At 38.0% G+C, this 23,979-nt stretch overlaps 3 protein-coding genes across 5 annotated transcripts in view; all 3 read left to right on the top strand.

Moving 5' to 3' along the window:
* The first annotated feature begins 26 nt into the window (after nucleotides 1-26).
* On the top strand, nucleotides 27-3,409 carry vps28 (VPS28, ESCRT-I subunit). Of its 3 annotated transcripts, none has more exons than XM_023960165.1 (10): nucleotides 27-65; nucleotides 781-844; nucleotides 946-974; nucleotides 1,112-1,149; nucleotides 1,249-1,338; nucleotides 1,414-1,519; nucleotides 1,613-1,714; nucleotides 1,899-1,952; nucleotides 2,029-2,120; nucleotides 2,381-2,660. In XM_023960165.1, the coding sequence occupies exons 2-10, from the start codon at nucleotides 805-807 to the stop codon at nucleotides 2,499-2,501; spliced, it is 672 nt and encodes a 223-aa protein (XP_023815933.1). In that variant the 5' UTR covers nucleotides 27-65; nucleotides 781-804; the 3' UTR covers nucleotides 2,502-2,660. The 3 variants fall into 3 exon arrangements, with proteins under 3 accessions (XP_023815933.1, XP_004074267.1, XP_020562998.1); XM_004074219.3 differs by having other exon boundaries at nucleotides 43-65; nucleotides 777-844; nucleotides 2,381-3,409; XM_020707339.2 differs by lacking the exon at nucleotides 27-65 and adding an exon at nucleotides 68-218 and having other exon boundaries at nucleotides 777-844.
* A 550-nt stretch (nucleotides 3,410-3,959) lies between these two features.
* mapk15 (mitogen-activated protein kinase 15) lies at nucleotides 3,960-11,941 on the top strand. Its single transcript, XM_004074220.4, has 15 exons — nucleotides 3,960-4,127; nucleotides 4,262-4,394; nucleotides 5,826-5,924; nucleotides 6,267-6,296; nucleotides 6,976-7,066; nucleotides 7,497-7,627; nucleotides 8,154-8,317; nucleotides 9,092-9,231; nucleotides 9,323-9,380; nucleotides 9,801-9,938; nucleotides 10,193-10,298; nucleotides 10,440-10,752; nucleotides 10,997-11,106; nucleotides 11,201-11,353; nucleotides 11,461-11,941. Exons 2-15 carry the CDS (start codon nucleotides 4,305-4,307, stop codon nucleotides 11,647-11,649), a joined length of 1,812 nt encoding a protein of 603 aa, XP_004074268.1. The 5' UTR covers nucleotides 3,960-4,127; nucleotides 4,262-4,304; the 3' UTR covers nucleotides 11,650-11,941.
* Nucleotides 11,942-15,177: 3,236 nt separating this feature from the next.
* LOC101164659 (protein lifeguard 1) overlaps nucleotides 15,178-23,979 on the top strand; it is a 9,620-nt gene continuing 818 nt past the window's right edge. The window contains exons 1-7 of the mRNA XM_004074221.4: nucleotides 15,178-15,455; nucleotides 20,463-20,781; nucleotides 20,989-21,107; nucleotides 21,191-21,391; nucleotides 21,523-21,651; nucleotides 21,855-21,998; nucleotides 22,120-23,979. The exon at nucleotides 22,120-23,979 is cut by the window's right edge and continues 818 nt beyond it. Coding sequence (XP_004074269.1) covers nucleotides 20,490-20,781; nucleotides 20,989-21,107; nucleotides 21,191-21,391; nucleotides 21,523-21,651; nucleotides 21,855-21,998; nucleotides 22,120-22,269 — 1,035 coding nt within the window. The 5' untranslated portion in view covers nucleotides 15,178-15,455; nucleotides 20,463-20,489 and the 3' untranslated portion in view covers nucleotides 22,270-23,979. The remainder of the gene's footprint in view (nucleotides 15,456-20,462; nucleotides 20,782-20,988; nucleotides 21,108-21,190; nucleotides 21,392-21,522; nucleotides 21,652-21,854; nucleotides 21,999-22,119) is intronic.

Below are 23,979 nucleotides of genomic sequence, written 5' to 3' on the forward strand. Positions count from 1 at the left end.
ATACGTCCGTGGGTCCTCGTAAAAGGGTGCGTTTACTCTGACGTCACAACATTTTTCCCGACACGGTAAGTGGAGTGTTTTTTTCTCTTTTATTTAACCGTATCGTCTAAATACCCCCTTAGCAACTTATTTGTTTAACATTCTTAACAATAAGATCAGGCTTATTATATTTTTATGTTTTTTAAAAACTACCTATCAACCATTAGGACACAAAAACGGTAAGGAAGCGCTTCCGTGCTAGCAAAGCTAACCGTCCTTAGCCGTTTTTAATGGTCAAAACAAGAGTTATGAGTTTCTATTTAAGTTTTCTTCAACAGATTTGTGTTTTTGTATTTAATTTTGTGTCACATCGTTTTGTTTTTAGCGATGCCATGTTAAAAACTTTATTGCGACCGCATTGTATGTTTTTTTCTAAGCTGCTAATAACCAAAAGGTGACATGATGACACATGATAACAGTTATTAGAAAACTACTCTATACAGAAACATATTTTGCCCACTAAACTAGTATAACCGAATTATTGGGATTTAGTTTTATGTCGGACTCTAGTGAAGCAAAGTGACAATAAAATATTCTGTGTGCTTCAAGAATTTTGTCTATTCTGGAGCAGACAGAACCTCCTTACATCATACATTTGATATCTAGGAGTTGCTAGATAACTATTAATAGTCTTGTGTTTCAGAACATATCCATTAAAACCCCTTCTTTAATTATTTTCAGTTTCAGATTTCTTTGCGTACATGTAAAATCTTAAACTTTGTTTTGATTTTTTTTAGTCAGACCAAGTTTTGATACATCGACATAATGTTTCATGGAATACCAGGTACAGGTGGGATAGGAGGAGGTATGAATTTAGAATTAACTATATTTATGTTTCATCACTGAAATTGTTGTAATATTATCACTACAACAGTAATCCAATTACCATGTTTTTTTTCCCTACAGCCCCAGCCAACAAACCTGAGTTGTATGAGGTAAATTGACCAGCTCTTATAATATAAATAACTTTATTTGTGTTTTGTATATTGTACCTTTTTCATGTTTCATCAATGTTCTCATAATTTATAATCAAAAACAGTTATTATTTGATTATTATTCTCTGCCATTCAAGGAAGTGAAGCTATACAAAAACGCAAGGGAAAGAGAAAAGTGAGTTCTTCCAATTTATTTTAAATCAATTCATGTGTGTTATAAGCCAATTTTCATTTTAAATTAATGGTTTTGCCTTTTTTTTGACAAAAAAATTAGGTATGACAACATGGCAGAGTTGTTTGCTGTTGTCAAGACTCTACAGGCCCTCGAGAAGGCTTATATCAAAGACTGCGTAACACCCAATGAGTACGTTAGTATTCAACTAGAATAATGCCACTAAACTGAATGCTTTTAATAATCCAGAGGAAACTTTGCTTTTAGATACACTGGTTCCTGTTCAAGACTCTTGGTTCAGTATAAAGCTGCTTTCAAGCAGGTGCAGGGCTCTGATGTGGGCTCCATCGATGATTTTTGCAGGAAGTACAGAGTGAGTTCACACATGGGTTAAAGGAAATTTGTTTATTTCTTTTTACTTTTTGATTTAATAAATTGTTCTTGGCTGCTCTTATTTGTCTTCCAGCTCGACTGTCCACTTGCAATGGAGAGGATTAAGGAGGACCGGCCCATCACCATCAAGGATGACAAGGGCAATCTCAATCGCTGCATTGCTGATATAGTCTCTGTATGTGAACCCTGCTATTGCAAGAGGCGGTCAATAGATTAATTGTAGAGCTGCATGTCAAGCGTCTGTGTTTAGCTGTTTTTTTGATTACACAATAATTACATTTTGTTTAGTAATGTAAAAAAAAAGCCTGATACCTAACTTGCTGAACCTCGTTGTTTTCTTTCTGATTTTCTCTTCTTAGCTTTTCATCACTGTTATGGACAAACTCAGACTGGAGATCAGAGCCATGGATGAAGTAAATTTAACAATATTAGCGACACACTAATGCTTAATGGGACATCAGTTGATGCAAATTATTTTACTTCTTTTAGATTCAACCAGATCTAAGAGAGCTGATGGAAACCATGAATAGAATGAGCAACATGCCTCCAGACTCAGAGGCTAAGGACAAAGTCAATCTCTGGTTAGTTTCCAAGCCTTAACAGTATTATTTTTGTAGTAAATGTTTGCATCTGTTGAGTTTAATTGTTGTATTAATTTATGTAACATGGACAGCTATCAGATTATTCCTTAAGAAGCTATGAGCTCATTGGAGTTGATGTTTTTGAATATTATGTTTTTTTGAACAAATTAGTTTAAAAATACTCTTTTGTTAAATACAAGTTGTGTTTTGAAAATCACTTTTTGTAGCTCTTTAATTTTCAACAATCTTCTTCTGAACAGGTTGACCACACTGAGCAGCATGTCGGCCTCAGATGAGCTGGATGATAATCAGGTTCGCCAGATGCTGTTCGATCTGGAGTCGGCCTACAATGCCTTCAACCGCTTCCTGCACTCTTCCTGAATTCAACTGTCATTTCTCTGTGTGTTTTTAGTTAAGATGCTACTTTCCTCATTGCTTTAGCACAGAGAAGTTAATCTCTGGACAGGTTTCCATTCTCATATCCCTTGAAATTGGTTTTGATTTTTTTTTTTTTCTGTACAATCTTCTGGTGTTGTTTAGTCCAGTATTGCTTTAGTTTTTGTTTTGTTTTTTTTCAGCTCCACTTCTTTGTATACCATAAAGATTCAGCCTACAGTCTTACTCAGTTAATTTGTTCAATCCCGTAAGCTGCTCTATTGGCCTTTTATTTTTTTACATACCTAAATGTGTGAAAAATACTTCTGTGGCTTCATTCTGGCCTTGAGAGAACAGTTTACTCTTAACTTTACGTATGATTGAAAAGGGTCTAATTTTCTAGCTGTTTGGCAGAGTATCAATAAAAAAGCATTTAATGTATAGCGTCAGAGAAAACAGCCAACGTCTCTGATTCCCTAATGTGTCACTTTGATTTCCCCTTTGACTTGTACTTTAGAGTTCTGTTTTAGTGGATGATTAAAGCAAATGGGTGTAGGTACAGCACAGATGAAAAATTACTCGAAGGACTACAAACTGTTGATCTGCTCTTCTCGTCAGCGATAAGTTTGAAGCTCAGGTGAAGAAATGGCTCATGTTGATCACTTGTTTTTCCTCTTCACTGTTCTTAAACATGTTTAATCCGTGTTTCCTTTCAAAGTGAGGGTTCAAACACAAATTAGCAAATACTAAGGTGAACGAACTTCTTATTTATTGTGCTTGCTAAATATGTTTTAACCCTCAAATTAAAGAAGGGAGAACATATTTATTAAGATTTATCATTGTAAATAATAGTATTGCCTTTTAAATAAAAGCATGTAACACCTTTTAGAAATAAATGTTTGAAAACAAAAGCATTGATGTTGTCATCTTTTGTGTAGTACATGATGAAGTATTTAAGGTTTTGTCTCTCTTTAAAATCAAAGTTTTCCCATTTAATAAACACAAGACTGAAAAGCAATGAGAAGTGAATCAAAAAATGTTTATTTTTAGTTTGGGGAATGTTATATTTTACCATACAAAAATATCTGCAGTTCACTTTATAAAAAAAAAAAGAAGGCATAAATAGTGTTCCTTTAATTCAATTTTGGACCACGAAGTCCCAGCTGTACTTAGTGCTTTTTCTTTGAAATTTGCAAGGTGGTAAATGCAAATTGGTGTCTTGTTTACTCAGTAATCACAACATCAGTAGTTGCCCAGATACAGAAACTAGCAATATTCCGCACCTGCAGGCTCATTTCTGAGAGTTGTGGCTAATTAACTGCATGTGTTTCGTACATTATTTAATTTCTTTCAGTAACACTGAAGTTTGAACGCGGCAATTTTATGGACCCCGCTTTCCAGCCAATCACGCAGCATCCTTCCCGACGTCTCCATGACAACGTTGCCGAAAGACGGAACTTCTAAAAGATCCGGCGGTTGCTTTAAGGACCGCGGAACCAATGGGCGGCCTACTCGTTGCCATGTCAACGAGGGACAAAACTGCGCTTCATGTGTTTGCAGCAGCGAAGAGAGTTCACCTTGAGTAAAATAACTCCAGATTATGAATGTATGAGGCGTTCTTGCTAAATGAAGGTAAAGCTGACCGTACAGAGGATTTTGTCAGAATCACCAGGTAACACCTGGATGAAAGTATTTTATTTTATTGTTTGGACACCATTTCGCCCGAGACTTGTTTCGTCAATTCGTGTTATTTGAATTTATTTCAGGTGATGGTCTGTGTTTGAACAGAAAAACGAGTCAAGCTGCAAAATGAGCAAAAAATATGAAGCAGCAAATGTCTCAGAGATGGAGGAGCACATTTTCCACAAATATGACATCAAGAAGAGGCTCGGTAAAGGGGTGAGTGACTTTAAAAACAAAACACTGACATAAGTAATATTTTAATATACTGTCATTATTTTTACAGCTTGAAGAGAACAGACCACAGAATGAATGGAATGAAATGAATGAAATCAACTCTTTTCACATTGCAATTTCTCTCAACTTTTGCAATAATTTGTGAACAAATTATCACTTTGTTGCTACTTCTATATATCTTATATGCTTGAAAGAAATTCTGCACTCTGCCTGCTTGTTGTTTTCAGTGTACACCAGTAAGTGGGAGCTTTATTTACTCTGGCAGGACAAGCTTTCTCTTTGCAGACCCACTTATGAGTGTGGACGCTCCTCTTTAGGTCCAGCTATGTTTGTTTTTCTCCACACGTGCAGCATGAGGTTAGCACAGGACTAAAAGCTGCTAGTTATTTTTTTTTCCATAGTCCGTCCCGGGAGATTCCCAAACTGCTGTTCTGTTTTAGGGCAGCCAGCTGCACATAGACCTGCCTGCCACAAAAGCTAATCAGCCGTGTTTAGTGAGACTCATGTTACACAGCAGTTTGACCAGATTCTATACGACATGTGGAGAAGACGTGGCATGCATGCTTTGAGGGATGAAACTGCAAGTCAACTGTTAAAAGAGTCATAAAAATGTTTGACAGCCCTACTGGAGCACGGGTGAGACCGTATACAGTTCCCTGACGGTCTCCAGTGTAAAGCCGATCCTCTGGCCTCACTGGAATAACAGTGTATCCTGATGCTGTGCCTCACTTATGCCTGAAGAAGCCTGATGTGTCTCCTTTCACTATCGTCTGAGCCAGAAGCAAATTTAAAACACAAATAATCAGAAGTTAACTTTCTTTTTAAACAGGGTTGTGGTGAAGAATAGACTCTGCAGTAGCACATTTTAGATAAACGTCTGTTTCAGATATCTTACAGGAACAATTACACGGCCAGGGCCCCAAAGAGTAATGTGATCTTTGGTCTGAAGCCTCGGGTGCGAGTGAAACCGCCACAAAGAGGCACAAAATTGTGGCAGAAGAGTGAATATCTGCAAAGAGAGCAGCAAATAAATGCGTTTGAATCATGAGACAAAAAAGAAAGAAAAACAGAGTAAAATTTAAAAAAGAAATGAGTAATTTAAGCTAAATTAAAACTGATTAAAATTTAAAAACACTTTCTTGCGTTGCTCGGCACAAAAGGTCTGTGTTATGTCAGTGACTCATGTTCCAAGAAAGCCACCGATCCCATTGGAAAATTATTTTTCAGCATGAAACATATACCAACACAGGGAACAAACAAAACCTGAGTTTAGAAGCATATTTGAAATTAATACTTCCTTCAAAAATAATCCTGGTACAGGATTTTGAAGCACATTGTTTAGTACAAATAGATTATCCTGAGCTTGCCATTTTTCAAAAAGCCACCAAGAAAAAAAAATCTCTTTTTTCTCAGGCATATGGGATTGTATGGAAAGGTGTTGACAGAAAGACAGGGGAGACTGTGGCGGTGAAAAAGATATTTGATGCCTTCAGAAACAGCACAGACGCCCAGGTGGGTTTACTGTTTTTCCTGCTGTAAGTAAAATAAACTAAAATGTGTAGCTTGTTAAATATGATCATTTGGATAATTTTTTCTTTGCTTTTTTTTACCTCCAATGTTAAGTATTTATGTTCCAACAGTCATTATATTGTTGAAATTAAGAATTTGCACTTTTCTGTTATGCAGTTTTCTTTTATCTCCCTAAATGACCTAACTTGAATCTCTGAGATGCAATAAATGCAAGATGTTCTACTCTGAACATTTTTTCTTCCTTTTCCTTTAAAAAATATCTTTATATTTTTGCACAGTTCTTTTCAAGTTCATCTAATGATTTCTTTTTTTTTCTTTTTACAGAGAACGTTCAGAGAAATAATGTTTCTTCAGGTAGTAAAATACTTTTACCTTCATTGCTCTTCCTTTAGCTTTTCTAATGAAAAATGCTGATAACCATACTTTTATTAAAAGTTGTTTTAGGAATAAAAAGCCTGCCTTCAATACCACATAGCAGAAAAGTAAACACACGCAATGCCAGTTTTTTGGAGGGCTTTTTTTATCTGACCGTCTCACTGAAATTAAATATTTAAAAATTGGAACTAGTTTTTGGCATCTTTTCTAATTGAGTTCAGAAGATTTTAACAAAGTTTTGCAACGGAGTAGGTCAAGGAGGTCATCTGAACATAAAAACGGTTGAAATTAAAAATAAAACTATTAAACTCAAACTTACCACCGTAGAAAGTGCAGCATAATTGTAATACAGTTTTTTTTAACATAAATGAAAAATACATTTTTTATCAATTTTACTTATAAAAATAGTTTGATGTCTAAAAACGAAGTTGACTTAGATGCACGTGGCCTTTAGCAGCTCAACTGGGTTCTAATCTGGCGTTTATTATCTTCCTGAAAACCCCCAGTCCTGTAGTTAATTAAACATTTTCTACCAACCATTGTAAAATCTCTCTTGCAGCTTTACCAGTTGTTTGTCTAACCTTGTGGTTTTCGTTGCCTGTCAGTTTTTTCTTTTGCTCAGTAGTTTCTGTTTTTGAAGCCCATCATCTTTCTGCAGGAGTTTGGAGATCACCCCAACATCGTGAAACTCATAAACGTCCTCCGTGCAGAAAATGACAAAGACATTTACCTCATCTTTGAGTATATGGGTGAGTGCTGTGAATGTTAGCAGCTAAACAACGTTTGAACATACAGTGTGCATTCACACATGCATCAGTGTGAGGAGCAGCCTATAACTGCCAGGGGAAAGGATTTTGTGCATGTCTGTAAGAGGCCCTCAGCCTGTTTTCTGGTGACAATGCTGCACTGCTGAGTCCACAGCTCAGCCTTCTCTGTGTAGACTGAAACCTGACCATACTGCAGGATCAGAGCAGCTCCTGCTGCCTGAAGCATTTTGTTCAATGTTCCCCAGGCTTTTAAGCAGAAACTACTGTTACTTTATGTATTTGTACGTGTTTTCACACAACAGAATCTGTTGCTTTAGTGTTTTATAAGTCTTTATTATTTGCAACATTCCCATTGGTTGTATTTACTCCGCTAGCTGAGACTGAATACTAATACAAACTGATTTTTTTTTAGATACTGACTTGCACACTGTTATAAAGAAAGGCTCCCTCTTGAAGGACATCCATAAGCGTTATGTGATGTACCAACTCTTCAAAGCCATTAAATACCTCCATTCAGGAAATGTTATTCACAGAGACCAAAAGGTGAGGAATATGCAGACATACTCCTGTGTTTCTCTGTAAAAGATAATTCTATTTTGATTATATTCAGTATTCAAATAAAAAGAATGAAAATTGCCATTGAAAAGCTGATGTCATAACTTAACTCGAAATGCAAAAGAACATTAGAAATAAATTTAGTCCATGATTCTAAATATTCAAAGTGCACTAAAGCTGAAATCCCTTTATTTCTGATACAAATTGTCTTATAATTTATTTTGAAGTTGTTTTAGTTTAAATATTATTTATTTGTTTGATAGTTTTTGGCTGAATTTTTTAAAGAAACGTGTTGACCATTGCTCTTATCTGCACTTCCTTAATGTAACTGGAATTTCATTTACTGAGTCCAATGAACATGCAAAGATCCCCATCACTTCTTAATTTTGTTTTACTCAAAAAAAAAGAGTTTTTTTTCTTTTAATGACATAATTACACCTAGATGTCAGAAAATTTACATCTTAAATTTTTAGTGGCTTTTTAGAATATTCTTTCTTGTCTTTTATTTCCAAAGCCTTCTAATGTGCTGCTGGACACTGACTGTGTGGTCAAGTTGTGTGATTTTGGATTGGCTCGATCACTCAACCAGGTGCAAGAAGACAGTGTGAATCCAGCACTGACAGAGTACGTGGCCACTCGCTGGTATCGAGCTCCTGAAATCCTGCTAGGATCCACAAGGTATCAGCTCTGACGTCCATCTGTGGTGAAAAAATCTGACCTCATCTTCTGCGTGTGCCAGAACCTTTCCCCTGGCCAAAGTCACATTGATTTAAAAAATAAAAACATCAACAAAACCTATTTCAAATTAAAAGGAAAGTGGTTTGGAGAGATTTACAATTAGAAAGAAGGTATCTGAAGCTTTGTGCTTCTATGCTCTATGATGCTACTTTCACATTTCTTTTCTTCGTACTAGACAAACATTGCCGTCCACTTATTGTTCACTCTGGTTTGCAGTTTATGGTTCCCTAAAACTGAGATTGCTGTGACGTTTACACTTCTAGATCTGTGAAATTCAAAGAAAGATTTGTATTTATTTACTCTGTTTATCCACAACAACAAAAAAAGTATTTCTTTTTCACTGACACCATAGTGAATAACTAATTACAGTGCAAATGAAAGCACTATCTTTTTTAAATAGTGGTTAAATGCATGTGTCTGATGTTTTTTAATCCATGTTTTGTTAGTCTAATGTTATCGATTGTCTATTTGTGTAATTTTTTGCAACAAGAAAAACCATTTGTATTTGGTAATTTGTATTGAAACAATAAGTTTTTATGCAGCTGCGCAACAAGATTCCTAAAAAAATGTTCCATATCTGCCTCTCAAACCACAGACAATGCATGTCACAAGGTATTCAGTTACCTGCATCCTGATCTCATAAATGCCATCTCCTCCTACTCTGTTTAAAGTTTGCAGTACTTTTGAGAATACTTACCTTTTTAACATTCAAAGGTACACTAAGGGAGTGGACATGTGGAGCCTTGGCTGTGTCCTGGGAGAGATGCTGCTGGGGAAAGCCCTTTTTCCCGGAACATCCACCATCAACCAAATAGAGAAGATCATGAGTGCCATCCCTCACCCCAGCCCAGATGGTAACCAGATCTGTCAGATTTAATTAGAATTATTCATAACCAAACTTTAAGCCTTTGCTTTTGTTAATTCACACACTTTTTACATTTTCAGATATGTTTGCTATCAAATCAGAATACGGGTCGTCTGTCATTCAGAGAATGCTGTTAAAGTAAGGCAATCTTTTTCTTTCTGTCTTGGCTTTCACTCTAAAAACATAATTGTTCTGTCAAAACTCTCCCCAGTTTGTGCTTGGTCTCCTACTGACCCTATTATTGCTGGCAAAGAGCCATTTTGGGGGAATGATAGTGATTCATTTCCATCAATCCACTAAAAAACAATGGATCATCTAAGCATGCAAGGGGAAGTTAGATTGTTCTGGGAGCAGAATGATCACTGCAGTATTTCAGTGATGCAGCATAGGATAACTGCAAACAGCAATGACAGCATAATCAGACTACCTCGTTTAGATAATAGCATACGTTGAAATATTCAGATTAGGAAGGGACATTACACCTCAGCAGAAACATTATTGTCAATAAAACACATCAAAATAAGGAGTATCCTTTCTGACGTTATTCCCCTTCTCTAGACCACAGGTGCCTTTGGAGGATCTTCTTCCACCGTCTGTGCCTCATGATGCTCTCAACCTCGTGAAAAGTTTACTAGTTTTTAACCCAGAGAAGCGGCTGACTGCAGAACAAGCCCTCCAGCATCCATATGTAGCCAGGTATTAGGGATATTTGGGTTAATTTGGCTTTTAGTACAACACAAGTTGCCATATAAATGCAATAAAAACAACAGAAACATTATCAAACACATTTGTTTTTGTCTTTATTAAAACAGTTTTGTGTGGAAGATTTTTCTCTTTACATTGTTTATTTTTATATATTTGACAAATTTACATTAGATTAGCAACACTTAATTATGTATTTCCTAAGATGTTATTATCTGGCTACAACACAGTGTTTTTTTATTCTTAAGGTTTCACAATCCAGCTAAAGAGCCCAGTCTCAACTATGATGTTGTTCTGCCAGTGGATGATGATGTACAGTTATCAGTGGTTCAATACCGCAACAAACTTTATGAGGTGAAAAAAAAAACACGACAACGGATAAAATTTTAACAGTTTGCTGTGGTCGATAAAAATGTGATGCATTTTTATCCCAAGGTTTTTTTAATTTATTTTAAACAACAATAAAAGCCACTAACTGTTCACTTTAAAATGCAGATGATGCTGGAGTGGAAGAGCAAAAACGCAATGCTGAAGTTGCCACAGGCTGTAGGCTGTGTCAGCAGTCCGGGGAAGCCGAATGCCAAGAGTGAACGAGGAGAGAAGAAGCCGGTGACAGCGAAAAGCCACAGAGATGGTGACCGGGAGGCGAAACCAGCATGCAAGCAGGCCGACCAGGAAAAGCATGTGCATTTAAACGCCGATGTTACTAACGCTGAAGCAGCAAACGTCAAATCTACTTTAGGGAAGACAAGCCCAATAACTCGCCCTGGTTTCAGAAAACCATCATATAATCCAATCACTCATACAGGTATAGAAATGTAATACTTTGATCCACTGTATTTGCTGTTTTTTTTAACTTACCAAACTTTCTTGTAACACAATTTTACTATTGTTATTATTTTATCTTGCAAAAATGGCTCATAAAGACGCTATGAGTCAAAAGCTTCTGCAAGACGTTAGAGCTCAATTTAAAAATGTCTGTCTGCACATTTCCTAATGCCAAATGAAATGCTGTTATTTTCCCTGCACAAATTCTTCTACTCAAAATCTAGTTGGTGCTCCTCATCATGATCACTCTACTAGAGTCAGCAGGAAGCAACCGGGACAAACTACTAATGAAACCACAGCAACACTACCAGCAGAGGGACCCAATATTAGTGCAGTAAGCCATAGAGCTCAGTCCAGTCACCATTTCTATTGTGATCTTATCATTTGTTTTTCTATTTAAAACCCCTTTGTGTTTGTCTGTCCACCAGTCCATGGATCAGATTCTGCAGCGTGGTCGCTCAGCCCCTGTGGCCCACAACCACTCCTTCTCCTCCACCCTAATCCAAACACAGAAAAACTCTTTAGTGCGCAAAGAGGACAAGTCTTTATCTGCTGGCCTGCACATCACATCAACCCAGCTAGTCAGTGGAAGCAAACATTTCATCAAAATATTTTGGAGTATTATTTGAAGAACTAGAAAAATATAACTGTCTCAAACAACTCTTGTTTTTTTCTCGTGTGGACCCAGAGCTCAAACTCTCGTGTTCGTGAGGCTCCGCCGCCGCACCGTCCCAGCAAAAAGGTCTTCCAGAATAACTGCAATGTGTTGGCTGCTGGTGACCCACGAGCCAAACTCGGCAGCTACTCCCAAGCCTATGGTACTATCAACAAGACAGAACTTGACAGTCTCCTTCGAAGTCGGCCTTATCATCATTAACTGCCCTCTTATCAGTGGTTGCACAGCCAAGGAAATCACATGTTTCATTATAGGATGTTTGGTGTTTGACAAACACACTGAAAGAAGATAAATTTGTGGGTAAATGACTGGTTCCATCCTGTGTAGAATTTACCCAGACTCTTTTAAATTGTAATGAGAAATACATATCCAAGACTATATGATTTTTATTAAAAGAAAAACCACTGCAGCTACATTTTTGTATTGTCTTTAGATTTTTTTTAAGGTAATACCAGTCAAAAACAGCAATAAATATCAAAGGATTTTCACGGCATGTTGGTCTCTTTTTATGTTTTTTGCATTCAGGTTTATCTGGATTTATAGAGGGAAGCAAGGAATTAAAATACTTCTAAAATTAAGTAGATATTACAAGTAAGGACTGCATTTGATGATTTTGGTATATATTGAATACTTTAATGACACAAAGTTAAAAGAAACCAAAAGGACTATGTTCTACTACAGCAGCTCTTGATGTAAAAGCCTTCCAATTTAAAGTCCCCCCCCCCCCCCCGATTAAAAATCATGTTTTTTGAGTTATTGACACACGTGTGGCATTTTCTTATGCAGAGAACAAATTTAATTAAAGCTACAAGTAGCATTTAGCGGGCCCGAGCACGTGCGACCGCCTGACACGGGCGACCGCCCCTCGAGAAACACCCTGCTTAAGCTTTTTCATGTCATACTTCCTTCTGCATTCTGGAGCTGCGAGCTACAGTTAACATGACAGCAGCCAGTAGGTGGGGGGGGGGGGGGGGCTGTAATCTGTTGGCTTTAAGGACAGAGACTTTTGCATATAGCATGAAAAAAATTTCTTTAACCGAAGCTTCGTTCAGACCCGCTCATTTTCTCATCAAGAAGAAGGCATTTTCAGATTAAGAAATTGTCAATCAAGCAATGATGATAATTACTAACACTGTACCTAAGGATGAAAAAATGGAAGTGATCTAATTTCCACTACTACATCTAGACCAGTGTCAGCTATGTTTGATAACTTGGCCAATTAGCTGGACCGGGATATTGCAAAGTGCTGGTGGTTTCGCATCGAGTGTGATGAGTCTGTGGAAAGCAGCAGTACAGCGCAGCTGTTGGTTTCTTTTAACATCAAGAGAAGAACTCTTGACACAACTGCCCTTACAGACAAGTACAAGAGAAGTTGAAATGTATAACACGTGAAGGAGTTTTTGTGCAGAAAAAGGTACCATTAGTAAAGCTGGTAGCCATGCCTGCAGACGGGGCTCCTGCTATGATCAATAAACAAACAGGTTTCATCACTCACTGTAAAGCTGACCCAGACTTTCCAAAATGTCTGCATTACTGCTGCTTCATTCACCAGCAGGCCTTATGTGCGGAAGTGATTGGCTCTGGACATATAATGACTCCTGTTGTGAAAATTATAAACAACCTCAGCGGCAAAGCAAAACAGCACAGTATTTTCAAGGTGCAGCCTGCAAATTTAATAAGAAATCATTTCATTTTGGGATTTCTGAGTATTTCTCCTGTTGATCGCTGTCAATCAAACTGTCACAAAAATTCATTCTGTTTGAATTAAGGAGCCACTGCGTTGTCACAACAGCCCAGGAGCGCACACAATAGCTCAGGTGCGGGAGAAGAGAAGATACACATTGCTGCATTTCTTGCACATATTTTAAGTGGCTGGATTTTGTTGTTGGCACCCACATATTAAAAATTAAATTTAAAGTTAAAGTCCCAAATGTGTTCTCCGCATTTGTGTTCTTTCTCTCACCGTGTTGAAGGCTTGCTCTCCTGCTTTTACCAAAGAGGGTACATAAAATGCCAGGCTCTTGATCACAATGCAGGAAATAAGGCTTGATGCCTTTTTTATTACATTGCTTCCTATTTATCCGAACAAAAATTGGAAAAACTCCTAATAACATTTTTTATGGTTCTGGGAGGAAGTAGTATGCAACTAATTTTAGCAGATACTGCTATGCCTCAGTTTAACACTCTTATTCTGTCTCTGTGGTTGTTAATTTTTATATCTGAACTCTTCTGAAACTTTTCTGTTTCTTTTTCTAGTCATGAACCAATTGCCATGGATATTGAAATAGGAAACTTTCCTGCTGTGGGACCTAATTTAAAGTCTCTCTTCGATGTTCTTTTGTGAAATTGTTCCCAGTGGTCTTTTAATTATGATTATGCTGTTTTTAGCCAAAACAAACAAACAAACTAAAAAACTGTCTTTTTCTTGGACAGTTTCTGCAGAGCGGCAGGAGTTCATCAGAATTTTGCGTCTAAGATGTGGGCGGGACTGCTGGTGCAGAGTAAGCCCGCCCTGTCTTCCTGTCATCCATCTGTTTACACACTGTCCCGCTATGTTACAACTTCTCACACCCCAACCTAACAAAAATGGTGAGCAATATTGGAGCTGTCCAGCCACACAGTTAAGATCCAGATTCCAGCTCAGACGAGGAAAACAAAGACGTGCATGGATCTATTTGTCTGCAAGTGGGTGCACCATAATGGGGCTTAGCAGGGAGTTTGTGGCCCGCTGACTGCAGCGTCTATGTAACTGCTACAGGCTTTTTCAAAGTGCATTTTTTGACTGCTCCGGAATTACAGCAATCTGAATAACAAAACAACTGAAAAACAACTCAATTTTGCATCTTTGACCTTAATTTTCTTAATCTATATCCTCCAGTATGACACCAAAAGCATTAATTTCATTGGAGTTGGTCTTTAAGGATGACGTATATTTAGGTATATTGGATTGTGTTGAGCTCTAAAGTACAGACATTTTGAATAAACTGAATAACTGCTGAATACTATATATTTTCCCAAAGAATCAAGGAAGTTTTCTGATGCCAGCAACCATCAATCCTTGCTATATGAAGCAACATAAGATCTAGCCTGGACGACACAGGGATGTGGCTTTAAAGTTTTTGGGGTTTTTGGCTAAAAAGCTAAAGTTATGCAAAGCATGAATGCTGAAATGTGAAAAAACTTGTCAGCAGCCAAAGAGTTAGGTGTTTGATTGTTGCACAACGTACAAAAAAATCAGTCTATTTAAGTGTAATCCAAGTACATTAGTCTACAAAGGGAGGCGGTATACTTAAAGTTTACTTTTTTATACTATCTTTATATAGTAAATTTCAAATATTCCTATTAAGTCTGAAGACGCTTTCAGTTTGGTACTTCCTACACTACATCTACATGCACTGCAGTAGCCTATAGTTGCTAAACTCAAGTACATTTAATAAAATAATCTTCAGGTGTACTACTTTTTGCAAAGAGTCGTTCCAAAATGTGGAAAATCATGGGTTCCCAGCTAATTATTCGCTTTTTGAAAAAGATATTTAATAATGTGAACCAAATATTTTCAAAATAAATTAGCAAATGCTGCTGTGTATTGACATTTACAACAGCAACTTCACGTCACATTTGTTTAATTTTCTTAAACATAATTTATTATTGTAAATTGTATACTAAAAAATACTTGTGTAGCCTCCGAGTGTGAACAATTCATAATCCTGTACTGTCGCTCGTTCTGACGTAATGGCCAGTAACCGAACCACGTGACTCGTGTTATGCATATAAAGGACTTTCTAGGTCTATTCTAGATATTTCTAGATTTGTGTTTACTTGCTGTGACTCCATCGTTCTTTTTAGTCAATCTAATAATAGCGTGTTGGAATTTGTTTTTGCTCCTCATAGTCAGGCAAAACTGACTTTAAAGCGGACATTTCCCAAACATTCGCTGACCACTCGTAACCATTTCAGAGACGAAGGAGGTCGTCCGCGGCGCGTGCCAACTGGCACTTTAATTTAAGGTAAGGATTTTGTGGGCTTTTTTTCTTTTCTGTACGAATTATATTGAGTGTATTTGTTCTAATCTTTTCATCCCTAGGGATTTTTTTATGTTGCTAGAGCGTCGAGTAAAAAAGCCTTCAGCCTGTCATAGGGCTGCCTAGCGTAACAAAATGGGAGCGTTACACCTCCTAAACGCCTAAAACTACGGCTCTAACGGAGCCGTTGGGGGCTGAAAGAAACACACGGGACATTTTCTTAAGCCGACAAACATTGCGCCATTTAAACATAGGGGGTGCAGCAAGTCATATAGATATATGTCTAAGAGGCAAAAATAGATCCAACATGGCGTGTGCTGGAGGGGGGGGGGGGGGGGGGGTTCACTCTGCAAATCCACACCTTCCCTTGATGCTGAAAATGTTTGTCAATATTTTCCAGCCCAAAATGCGTTGTGTTACATTTTTGTGCGAGTTTAACCTGAGTCATATCACAACGTGACATAAGCTGTCTTTCAGTCATTTTATTGCACAACAACGTTTTCTTTAAGGATACATGTGGTATACCTTTTATTTACAATATCCTCATATCTACTTTTTAAAAAAATATTATTATATCCATGCATAGGCCATTGTTTTATTGAGGGTTCAAAAAATACGCATTCTGACATATTTGTTATGATTCCTGTGTAGAGGTTATGATTTCCTATGATTAACAAACACACCACAAAATTTACACTTTTTTTTTTTTTTTTTTTTTTAGAATCCAATCGTGATGTTTTCCTGTGAAGTAGCTCACCACCAATTATTTTATTTATTTATTTTAATTATTTTTTTGTATAATCTAAACTACATGCTCCCTGCAATCTTAAAGGGCAAGTTCTTATCATTTAGATACATTTCTGCTCCCTGCGGCACCGTTTGATATTTCCTACCCATGATCCGGAACATTCCAACACCATTTCAGTTTATCTGCAGCTGGTTTGTTGACATTTAGAGCCAGTCTTACAAAAGCGCAAGGGGCAGGTGTCTGTCACGGATGTTACTCAGCAGGTTATGACATTATTAGAGCAGCTGACGTCGTTGCGGTCGCTATAATATTTCAAGCCTGACTACGTCTGTGTGAAGTGTAAGCACAGATTTACTGGCATTAATAAAACATATGGCCTAAAGCCTCAAAACACACACAAAAAAAACAACAACAACCTTTTATTAACTGTGTATTTTGAGGCTTTAGGGATTCCAGTAAAGAGTTAGATTTTTTTACTTAATGTTGGTGACTTTATATTTTTATCATAAACAGAAAAATCATGTGGTCACATGTTGGTCACAACACTCTAACATCCGGGTCTTTGTCAGTCGTCACGCTGGTTTTCTTGATGTTCTTTTTGTTTTAGCCGTATTTAATGCCAAATACATGGTACATTTATTTTTTTATTTCATAGATGGATAGATATTTGTCGCCATCTGATCAGGACATCTTCATTCTTATTAATCACTTACCACACTTATTACTACAGATATGTACTTTTTTTTTGGGGGGGGGGGGGGGGGTGTTCTAATATTGTGTCCTCTTGCTGTTGAGGTACTGTGGTGGCCTGGTTGTGTTAGCTTATCTCTTCCAGGCAGTTGATGGTTCAATCCCTGTCTTTGACCTAATTCCCGCAGTGATGTCTTTGGGTCGAGGCCCGGGACCTTTGCTCTGTTTTATCCACAGCATGGGAGTTTTGTTCCAAAGAGGATTAAGAATCTCAAACCCTTCATGTACAGACAACCTAAACTGACTTTAGTATTATGTTTGGGCCCCTTGTTAACACCAGCACAACTAATTTAATGAAATTCCCAGTCAAATAAATACTTATTCATTATTTTTAAACTAGTAATGTAAAAGAAAGCTCTATTTTAAAGCCTGATCACATTCCACTCTCTAAACTGTGTTCTACTTTGTATTTATTATATTTATATAATTATGAGAAAAAAACTCAAAATACAGTGATTCTTATAGCATTTTCTGATGATGGAGGACAAATAAAAGGAAAAAAATTGCATTTCGGAGTTTTTATTTTATTCAAATCGTCAATTTAGGAGCAGACAAAAAATGATTGTTTGTGGCTTAGGTGCTACTGTCGGCGGGCCACATCCTCCCTGCTTGTAGATGGCTAGATCCATGTAGTCTACATCTTTGTTTACCTCGTCTAAGCTGGCATCTGGCTCAAAACTGTACACCTCCAATATTGCCTGCTATTTTTGATGCTCCGCTAATGTTATTAGCTTGGGGTTGTGAGGGACTGTAAGCCAGCAGGAGAAAGTGTAAACAAAGAGATGATGGGAAATGAGCGGAGCCTTACTACCGCAGCAATAGGCCCCGACTAACATTGGAGGCAAATTTCTGATGAATTCCTGCAGGTCTGCAGAAACTATGTCCTGGAAAAAGGATAGTTTAAACATAAATAAAAGTTTGGGTTAAAAACTGCACAATCCAAATTTAAAAACCACTGAGAAGAACACTTGCCAATAGACCTTAAACTTTATTTTGAAGTATTTCTTTAATTGGTTATGAACTAAAAATTATTTGTATTGAAACTTTTTTTCTTTCTTCTTTTCAGTTTCTGCTCTCTTCTTTTTAAAGTATTTCTAGTTTTATTTAATTCAACAAACCACCTGAGCTAAGGTTTTAGGAAAGGAAACACACAATTGATTGTATCAAGATCTGTAATCTAAACTCTGGCTATGATGGAGTACTTTACTTGCAAATGTGGACATTTTTAAGGGTAATCGTGCGTGGACAGCTGGATTTTTCCAATAGTGTTTGTCTGTAGTCTTTCACATAGCCTGCACAAGCTTGTATCGTCTAAGGAGGGATTTGGCTCCATGGATAATCATGATCATAATCTGTTATGATCTTAACGAATAGTGGCATCAGGCACCGCCGCCGTGGTTGTCTGCAGTATCTCACTGCACTGTTGCACTGTCCCACGGAGGCGCAGATGGAGATCATGAAGTGCACTAAAGTCTGACTGCATTAACTGGAGCAAAAAGGGGTTTTGATGGTAAACATTCCTGCTGTTTTGATTTCAAAATGAAGTTTTGTTTTATATCAAATTCAATGTTCTTCCTTACCCGACATGCGCAGGCTTTCTGCTGTTGTTGAAAAAAATACTATAGTATGATGCACCACTAAAAAACAGCTTTTTTCCTTTTTTTTTCTTTTTCTTTTTTAAAGCCAGCATGTGGCAAATCAGCATTTTTGCTTTCTTGCCTAGAGCTTCCATTCAATCCAGGCCTAGTTAGAAAACCATTCTGTCTATTTCTGGCTTCTGTTATGCATAGATGATTGGATCAAATGATCATTTACAGTGAAATAGCCTGGAAATCAGCATGCTGACGCATATTTTGACAGCTGGGTTGCTGCTTGAATGTCTGTTTTTACAGATATTCTGGTACTGGTTTTGGTTGAGGAAAAAAAAATCCACAACCAGACCAGTTTACGAAGAAACTGCTGTGAAATTCACTGTATTGCATTGCTAATTGAGTCTACGCTGCATGTTGAAAGTCTTTAAATTTCAGAAAACAACACCCAACTTATAAACATGAACCAATTGCCTCATTACATTACACTCATTACAAGCTTCACGCTTTTGTACTAAAGAAGTGTGTTTGAATGTCTCAATAATCTGGATACACTTGTTCACCATGGTGTATGTAGCCTCTTATCTGGACACACTTGCAACTGCTTATGTGTACTCTCCTGCCTTTTCATTCAGTGGTGTGCTGAGTGTTCTTTTGAGCATTGGGTTACAGATCTTGACTACAGAGGAGCCAATTCTGCATCCAGAACAAAAACATGCTGCAGTCTGTTGCTTTGTGTTGTCTTGGTGAAATGCAGCGGGCCATTTTGAGGCGTTGGTCTGAAACCCTAATATAACCTTTTATTAGGGCTGCACGATGTGAGGAAAACTTGCGATATTAGTATTCAATATTGCCATGACAATATAACTTGAGATATTTGAACAAATGGTAAAAAAACAAAAACATAATTTTCATTTCACTACAGTTTAATTTAAATAAGAGTCCACATCCGTTAAGTTATACTCAAGATGGAACTAGTCTACATGGGAGGCGAGCGTCTAACATAAAAAGGCTTCATCCGATTGGGCAAATGCATAAATTGATTTATTTGATTCTAATTACTTCAAGCTGCCATAAGATTGTTTTAGTACATTTCAAGTAACCATTTCTTGTGATTTTTGCCGTCTTTTGCGATATGCATATTGCACTCTTGATATGGCGACAACGATACATTTGCGATTTATTGTGCAGGCCTACCTTTTATCATTTATAGTTTCTTCTAAAACAAACAAGCTGTTGTTACAGTGTGGACCCCCATACTATTGGAGATTTTGCTTTCAGCCCAAAAGATAAGGCATCCATGATTTTTAAAAAAAAAAAAATGAAAAAAAATGACAAGGTTTAGTCTGCATCTGCAGATGGTTGATTTTGTTTCTAGAAGTTTCCTTTGGCCCATTCATTAATGTAGTTGACATAATCCTGATGAGTGGCGGTGCAGTGTGACGTAAAAAGTCCAAAGACTACATCTGTCTTCATCCTTGTTACTGTCACACAGAGATTTCTTCTAAATCCTGATGTCAGGTGCTGTTGATGAGATTTGCAAAGAAAGCCTTTGCAAGATGATTGTGAGGTTTGAACATCAGCTCTCACAAGACTCCATGTGTGTCATTGGATCAGCAGGAGGATGAGTCTGCACTTCTGAAGCATTCAGTGCATTATAGCACTGTTGAACTGGGGAAGGGATTGCTGCATTTTATTATATATACTGTTTTAGTTTTTTTTTTTTTTAGGCTTTATAAAATTAATTTATAGTTTGAGTTATTTGAAGAGGTTAACGGTAAAAATGTACACTTGTATCTGCATTATTCACAAGTCAAAACTCATCAAAGCCTCGTCTTTAGTTTTTGACGATCCCATGGATGCTTTGAAAAAGTTACTTACCATAGCCTGCTGTCTTCTTTACAGAAAGTTCCCCCTGAATCTCTCCACGCCATGTCTCACGACAAAAGTGGATACCCCGTAATGGGTGAAGGCAACCAGCCTCCTAACCCGAATTACTATGGACCCCCTCAGCCTGGGTTTGGCATGCCCCCTCCCAACTACAGCCAAGCCACAGGGGGACCATACCCACCAGCAGGCAGTTACGGACAGCCGGGCTTCCCTCAGGCCGGTCCAGGCTTTGCCCCGGGCCCGTACCCTCCAATGGGGTTCCCTCAGATGCCCTACCCTCAGGGGCCTTATCAGCAGGGATTTGGACAACCAGGTTTTCCTGTTGACCCCATGGGTGAGCTGCTCTTCAATAATTTTTTTTTGATGAAAAATAACATTTAAAAAGTCATGCTGGCGTTTAGGAAAAGCGTCCTAGTGCAAGATATGACAAATGACAGCAATGATCCAAAAATGCTGTACCTTTCTTTGTATTTTCTCACCAAATGTGTATAATAAATGTTTATTCATATGTTTAAGTTTAGTAAACATTATTTGTATTCAGGGGTACCTGCAGACAGCCCTGCCTACCATGACGATGGTCCTCCTTCATATGGAGACAACGATGAATTTAAAATTGGAGGTCTTGAGGACAAGACGGTCCGGCGGGCTTTCATCAGAAAAGTGAGTGAAATGCACAGTTAAGCCAAAAACTCTCGATTCTTCATCTTTCATGAACGGTTTCTCTTTTTTTCTTCGTCCATCAGGTCTTCTTGGTCCTCACCGTTCAGCTTGTGGTCACTTTTTCCTTCGTTGCCATCTTCACCTTTAGTGACGATGCAAAGATCTTTGTGCGGCGTAACCCATGGGTATACTACACGTCCTACGCCTCCTTCCTGGTGTGTCTCATCGCTTTAAGCTGCTGTGGAGACTTCCGCCGCAAATACCCAGGAAACTTTATCGCTCTGGTAAGACACAGCTTTCTAAAACTGCAAAGATTAAAAACCGAATGCATTAATCTCTTCAGAGCTGCTGTTAAAAATCTTTTTAACATCTATTGAGAGATTTCTCTTCCCCTTCTTGATTTTCTTTCTTATAGGGCATACTGACCCTAAGTTTGTCCTACATGGTGGGCATGATTGCTAGTTTCTATGACACGGAGACCGTCATCATTGCTGTGGGCATCACCGCCGGGGTCTGTTTCACCGTCGTCCTGTTCTCGTTGCAGGTATGGATGCACAAATGTTCACCACGCTGATGCTTTCACTCACAAATGGATAGTCACTGAATAGGAACTGAAGCAAAAGTCTGAATGTTTTTATTTTTAAATACGCCACTCCATCTGTTTGAAGCAATAAGACTTGCTAAATTCTCTTTTGGAGTCGAAATGCTTTTGACTGATTTTGTCTCCTTTTTGTGTTTTTAAAACAGACCAAGTACGACTTCACCTCCTGTCGTGGCGTGCTGTTTGTGTGCCTTATTGTGTTGATGATCTTCTCCATCCTCTGCATTTTCATTCGCAACAAGATCATGCATTTAGTCTATGCCTCACTGGGGGCTCTGCTCTTCACTTGTGTAAGTTTACTCATCTTTCCATATGATATTATCAACAGATGACCCCCACCCTCCTGAAAATCTCTTCACACTTTTCACATGTTTGAATTTTGTCTGACTTTCTCATTTTTACTCTCCACAGTTCTTGGCTGTTGACACTCAGCTCCTTCTGGGTAACAAAAATCTGGCCCTGAGTCCAGAGGAGTACATCTTCGCTGCTCTCAACCTCTACACAGACATCATTAACATTTTCCTCTACATCCTGGCTATCGTGGGTCGCTCCCGTGAATGAGCTCCCACCGTCAAGACTTCATGAGCCAGACTAAGACCTCCTGTCTCCGTGTCGCGTTCTGTCCCTCCGCTCAGTTTCACGTCTCCCCACATTCCCTCTCATGCTTCACAGTCGTACATGGAAACAAGTGCAGCATGTCGTTAAATATAGCTGCAGGGGGGGGACACCATTTCTCTACTCTGTTGCAAACGTTGCCATCCGATGACAGACTGTGATCATCTGTGTTCAGGTTTTTCCCTCTGCCAGTCCCTCCAGGATTTTGTTGGCTTTTTTATTTTCTTTTGGTTGTTGTTGCTAACATCAGCTTTCCATAACACAACAGCAGCTATAGACTTTCAAATATACTGCTAACTTTATTTAGTATTCTATGCAAACTTTCCATTTAAAAACTTTGCAAAGGATTTGTTTATTACTGTTTTTTAGACATACTGTCAACATTTAACAGTTGCACACCTTTGAAACGCAGGAGCTGTACGGCTCTTTAAAAGAGTTTTGTCTTTTATTTATTTAAAAATGCATTTCTCAAAATCACATAATCATACACTCATTATTTTGTCACACATGAATGCACTCATAATAAACCTTTTGGGATTCATTTTTGCTGCTTGAATGAACTACAGGAAACTTAAATAAGATAAAACTCCAGTTTGCAATAGTCTTATCACAAATGCTTTTCTCTTCTTTAAAAGGTAACCTGGCAACAAAAGAAAAAATCTGTCCCAGTGTATTGTGGGTAATGAAGTTACAGTGTGTCACTGTCTGGCATCCATCCTTTTTCTGATCTAAAAAAGGTTTGAATGAAAAACCTGAAGCAGTATATATTTAACATGCTAAAGAATTAACCTACATGTAAACTTTTCATCTGGAAAACAAATCTCATTCAAATTTGAGGTTCACTGTCCTTTTTCAAAAGCTTTTTTTTCTTCAAATGCAAAAGATCAGGAGGGTTTGCTTCAGTCCCGGTCCCATGCAAGTCTCTTTTCAGTCTGTGTCTGCGGACGTTTGCATGAAACGCAAAGAAACGTTCACAGGAATTGTTGAAGTTGCTGCAGTGGCACTGCAGAGTTGCCTGGAGGGCCTCCTCTGCCTGGAATGTCACAGAAATCTCTGTACGTCCCTCACCAGCCAAGCTATCGTTCACCTTGTCTTGCGCAGACTGAGTCCTCGGGGCTGGGCTTCCTGCAGAGACGTCAAAAACCAGCTTTGCCTGAGAAAAAGTTAGCATTCCAAACACTAAACTTTAATTTATTGTTCTCTGGCTAACTTGTCTTACATTGCAGCCTGCTGGTGTAAACTAACTGCATGACTACATTGATTAAACTACTACGTGTGTGGTATGACTATGTAAATACACCACAGGCAAAACCTTTAGTCTGCTTTCCACAGCTGTACATGGTGAAGTCTAACGCTGCTTCTTTGGTCACTCTGGATACTTTTGCACTGTGATTCTGGTCACAACAGAATTTTCAGCTCAACTTCCGTTCTCCAAAGGCAAAGAGGAGCACTTCTGAGCGATTCCATCTTTGACACGTTCAAATATCCAGCTTTCCTCTACTCTGTTACATAAACAGAATATTTAGGCTAGTGGATGTTAGCTAGGAGGGACTTTATTTAATTTAGTTCTTTTTCAATGGTTTGGTGCATTTCCTGCCGAGTCTAAATTTCATCAAAACGGACTGGATGTCTCAAAGTTTCCAGTAGGAAGACTTG

The sequence above is a fragment of the Oryzias latipes genome, chromosome 11 (assembly GCF_002234675.1).
Source record: "Oryzias latipes chromosome 11, ASM223467v1".
NCBI classification, from domain to species: domain Eukaryota; kingdom Metazoa; phylum Chordata; class Actinopteri; order Beloniformes; family Adrianichthyidae; genus Oryzias; species Oryzias latipes.

What these genes read in the sequence shown, in the direction of transcription:
- mapk15 (XM_004074220.4), top strand. Translation starts at nt 4,305, where the DNA reads ATGAGCAAAAAATATGAAGCAGCAAATGTCTCAGAGATGGAGGAGCAC. An exon ending in CCTCATCTTTGAGTATATGG is followed by an intron (nt 7,067 to 7,496) that starts GTGAGTGCTGTG and finishes ATTTTTTTTTAG; the next exon opens with ATACTGACTTGCACACTGTT. An exon ending in AGGGACCCAATATTAGTGCA is followed by an intron (nt 11,107 to 11,200) that starts GTAAGCCATAGA and finishes TCTGTCCACCAG; the next exon opens with TCCATGGATCAGATTCTGCA.
- vps28 (XM_023960165.1), top strand. Translation starts at nt 805, where the DNA reads ATGTTTCATGGAATACCAGGTACAGGTGGGATAGGAGGAG. An exon ending in TACAGGTGGGATAGGAGGAG is followed by an intron (nt 845 to 945) that starts GTATGAATTTAG and finishes TTTTCCCTACAG; the next exon opens with CCCCAGCCAACAAACCTGAG. An exon ending in ACAAACCTGAGTTGTATGAG is followed by an intron (nt 975 to 1,111) that starts GTAAATTGACCA and finishes CTGCCATTCAAG; the next exon opens with GAAGTGAAGCTATACAAAAA.